This window comes from Fonticula alba, assembly GCF_000388065.1.
Source record: "Fonticula alba strain ATCC 38817 unplaced genomic scaffold supercont2.5, whole genome shotgun sequence".
NCBI lineage: Eukaryota > Rotosphaerida > Fonticulaceae > Fonticula > Fonticula alba.
The window spans coordinates 87,481-91,692 of NW_009242975.1; the positions used below are offsets into that span (position 1 = coordinate 87,481).

The 4,212-nt window shown below is 74.1% G+C and overlaps 1 protein-coding gene across 1 annotated transcript in view; it reads left to right on the forward strand.

Moving 5' to 3' along the window:
- The window catches only part of H696_03229 (hypothetical protein), a gene marked incomplete at both ends in the record, with an annotated part of 6,065 nt that overhangs the window by 1,693 nt on the left and 160 nt on the right, over positions 1 to 4,212 (forward strand). Inside the window, one exon of the mRNA XM_009497115.1 lies at positions 163 to 4,199. Coding sequence (XP_009495390.1) covers positions 163 to 4,199 — 4,037 coding nt within the window. The remainder of the gene's footprint in view (positions 1 to 162; positions 4,200 to 4,212) is intronic.

Sequence of the window (4,212 nt, forward strand, 5' to 3'; positions counted from 1 at the left end):
CCCCCGCCGCTGCGCCTCGTTCACATGCGAATGTGCCCTCCCCCGGTCCTCCCACTGACCATCTCCCCCCTCCCCCGCCGCTGCGCCTCCTTCACATGCGAATGTGCCCTCTCCCCTCCCCGGCTGCCGGGGTCGGCTGGGCCGCCGCCGACTCCCCGCCAGACGGACCCCCCTTCTCCCACCCGAGCCACTCCTGCCGGCCGTGCGCCCAGCCCGGCTGTCGGACTTGCACCTCGACGCAATGTCTGGCCTGCGGCAGCCCCCTCCTTTTGGAGTTCCGCCAGCCGGCCGGCCAGACCGCATGCGTGTTGAGCTGCTCCAGCGGCTTTGTCAAGCACGCCGGCACCTGCCAGCCGGCCGAGCTCACGTCGCCGGTCGGCGCGCTGGCCCCCCCGAGGCCGAGCCACTTCTCCGGCCTGCCGGCCGGCCAGGAGCTCACGGCCATCGTGGAAACCCGGCTTTCTGTCATCCCCGGCACCGGGATGCCGGTCGTGCCGGCGCCGTCGGACTCGGCAGGGCCGGCCGGCCGCAACCTCCTGCTATTCACCCGGACCCTGGAGGTGTACCTGGTGTGGGGCGAGGATGTCAACCAGGCGGACGCCTCGCCGCCGACGGTGATCCACCTGCTGGGCGGCGGCCCGCTCCCGGCCCCGGTGGTCACCTACACCGAGACGGCGACCCTCCAGGCCGGGCCGAGCCTGCTGCTGGTGGGGCTCATGTGTCTGGCCAATGGCCAGGCGTACCAGGTCCGGCTGTCGTGCCAGGCGCCCGGGCCCTGCACGCTGGCCGCCGCGCCGGTCCCGCTGCCACTTCCGCTGTACAGCTGCCTCGACATCCAGCGCCTGGGCGCCGACCTCTTTGTCATACAGGCCCCCCGGCCGAGCTCGGTCTACCTGATCCAGGTCAACGTCAGCACCACGTACATGGACTACCACGAGCTGCCGGCCGGCCACTTGGCCGCCCTGCCGCAGGACGGCGGGACCGGGCGCTCCTTCACCATCGCCGAGCAGGGCACATGGATTGTGCACAGCGGCCCGGCGGACGCCGGCGTCATGGCCCTGCGTCAGATCCTCAGCACCTGGGACTCGCGCATAAGCGTGGCCAAGGACCGCTTCCTGCCTGGCATCGTGGACTTTGCGCCGGTCCTCCTCCCGCGCCCTGCGCCGGAGCCGCCGGTACTGGTCTTCACCCGGATCAAGGCGACCCTCTGGGAGGCGGCCCAGGTCCCGGGCGACATGCTCCCCGCCGGGCGGTCCACCGAGCTGCCCTTCATCGGGCACCTGCTGGGCACCCTGCCGGAGGCCCTGGCCCACGAGCTGGACGCCCGGTTCCAGGCCGTCGCCCTGCCGGATGGGCGCCCGGAGCTCCCGGCCGCCCTGCTGCTGCTGGCCCGCGGGTTCTTCGGGGTGTCGTTCCTCCGCTGCATGCCGGGGGACGGCCCGTGTGCCCTCCTGCCGGCCACCTTCACCCCGCTGTCCGGGGCCCTCCGGCTGGCAGCCGGCGCGGCGCTCTGGCAGCCGGCCATCCCCCTTGTCCACCGGGCCCCCGGGCAGGCGCTATCGCTGCTGGGCTTCTCGGTGGCCACGGGCCCGGTGACGGTGGACCTCCTGTCGAACTGCCCTCCCGGGCTGCATGCTCGGCCCACCGGGGAGTGCCTCTGCCACGAGACGTGTGCCGCGTGCTCGGACCCGGGCACCGGGGCCTTCGTGTGCGATGTCTGCCGGCCGGGCTTTGCGCGGGCCCCGGCCGGGGCCAGCCCCGATCGGTGCCTCGTCTGCCATGACTCTTGCCTGGAGTGCGGGCTGCCGGGCGATTCGGGCGCCTGCGAGGCCTGCCCGGCCGGGGCCTGGCTCCATGCCGGGGCCTGTGTGGCTGGCTGCCCGGCCGGCACCTGGCCGGACAGCCCGTCACGCGGGTGTGTCCCCTGCCCGGCCGGCTGCGCTGCCTGCGCCGGGGCCGCCGCCTGCACCGCCTGCAGCAGCCGGCACTTCCTGGGCCCGGACAGCATGTGCCACCCGTGTCACAGCTCCTGTGCCAGCTGCGCGGACAACGCCACCTGCACCGAGTGCCACAGCGGCTTGGTGTTTCTGAGCCCCGATCCGCAGGTTGCCTCGCTGTGCGGGAGCACCTGCGCTCCGGGGGATTATGTCGAGGCGGTCCGGTGCGCCACCTGCGCCCCCTCGTGTGCCCTCTGCACCGGGGCCGCCGAGCGGTGTGAGCTGTGCGCGGATGGGCACTTCCGGCTGACCGGCCCGCCGGGCGCCTGCGCTGCCTGCCCGGCGGGCTGCGCCTCGTGCACCGCCGACCGGTGCCTGGCCTGCGAGCCGGGGCTCTTCCTCGACTCGCGCGGCGCCTGTGTGAGCGCCTGCCCGGCCGGGACCTTCGCCGACACCGAGTCGTGCCAGCCGTGCGACCTGAGCTGCGCCACCTGCGTCGGGGGCGGCGCCGACCAGTGCGCCAGCTGCGCGGCCGGGCTGGACTTCGTGCCGGCCGGCGGCTCGGCCGGCACATGCGTGTCGGGCTGCCCGGAGGGCCAGTACCGGGACCGTGTCTCCGGCGACTGCTTCCCATGCGACACGGCGTGCGCCACGTGCAACGGCCCGTCGGACAAGGACTGCTGGCGCTGTGCCAGCGGTGTCCTGCAGGATGGCGACTGCGTGCAGCACTGCGCCGCCAAGCATGTGGCCCTGGCCGGGCGGTGCCTGCCCTGCCATGTGTCGTGCGACCAGTGCGCCGGGACCCGGAGCACTGAGTGCCTGCCGGACTGCCCGGGTGATCTGCTGGCCCTGCCGGCCGGGGCGTCGCCCATGCGCTGCGTGCCGGCCTGCCCGGTGGGCTACAATGCCTCGGGCGCCGGGTGCAGCCCCTGCGGGGAGCACTGCGCCAGCTGCCCGGAGCAGGCGCCCACGTGCGCCCTGTGCGACCGGGGCTGGCTGCTGGCCAGCCCAGACTGCGTGGCCGAGTGCCCGGCCGGGAGCTCGCCGCTGGGCGGGCTGTGCTCCACGTGCCATGGCAGCTGCGCGACGTGCTACGGCCCGGGGCCGGACCAATGCCTGGCCTGTGGCCCGGGCACGCCGTTCCTTGTGGGTGGCCGCTGCCACGCTGGCTGCCCTGCGGGGACCTTCCAGGATGGGCACGCCTGCCAGCCATGCAACTCCACCTGCGCCGCGTGCGCCGGCCCCAGCACCTCGGATTGCACTGCCTGCGCGGCTGGTCGCCTTCTCCTGGGTGGATCATGTCTCCAGCAGTGCCCGGATGGCTTCTTCCCCGAGGGCGGGCTTTGTGTCCCTTGCGATCCCACCTGCGCCACGTGCGACAACCCCGGCACTTGCGCCTCGTGCGGCGCCGGGCGCTTCCTCTCGCCTGCCGGCCTCTGCGTCGACAGCTGCCCAGCCGGGGCTCATGCGTGCGCCGCCAGCGGCCGGTGCCTCGCCTGCCCGGCGCACTGCGCCGAATGCACATCGTCCGGCGCCTCCTGCATGCCGGCCTGCACCGGCTGCGAGGAGGGCTTCCTCCTGTCGGACGACCAGTGCGTTGCCTCGTGCCCGGCCGGCACGTACAGCCCCCCGGAGCTCGGCGCCTGTGCCGCGTGTGCTGCCTCCTGTCCGACGTGCGTCGAGCGGGCGGACCGGTGCACCAGCTGCGCGTCGGGTGTCCTCGTGCGCGAGAGCGGCACCTGCGTGCCGGCCTGCCCGCCCGCGCATGCTCCCTTCGAGGGGGTGTGCCTGGCCTGTCCGGCGGGCTGTGAAGCGTGCCAAGCCGACCGGACCCAGCCCCCGTGCACCGTCACGGCCGATGGCTCGCTGGCCTGCCCGGCGGTGGCTTCGTGCTCGCGCTGCGCTGGCGGCCTGTTCTTGGTGGACTCCGCCTCGTGCACCGCCGAGTGCCCGTCCGGCACCTTCGCCGATGACGAAGGCACCCCACCGGCATGCGCCGCCTGTCACGCCAACTGCACCGCGTGCATGGGCCCCACGGAGGCCGACTGCTTCGAGGCACCCAAAGGGGGGGCCTCGCGCGTCGGCCTGGCCGTGGGCCTGTCCGTGGGCCTGCTGCTGCTGCTGATCCTGCTGATCCTGCTGGTGCTGTTCTGCGTCCGCCGGCGCGCCAAGGCCGGGCTCGCGGCCCCGAAGGACCTGGACGCCGAGGACGCCACCATGCTGAACACCATCGTGGAGCTGGCCCTGCCCGGGGCCATCCTGGTCGGTGTCGACA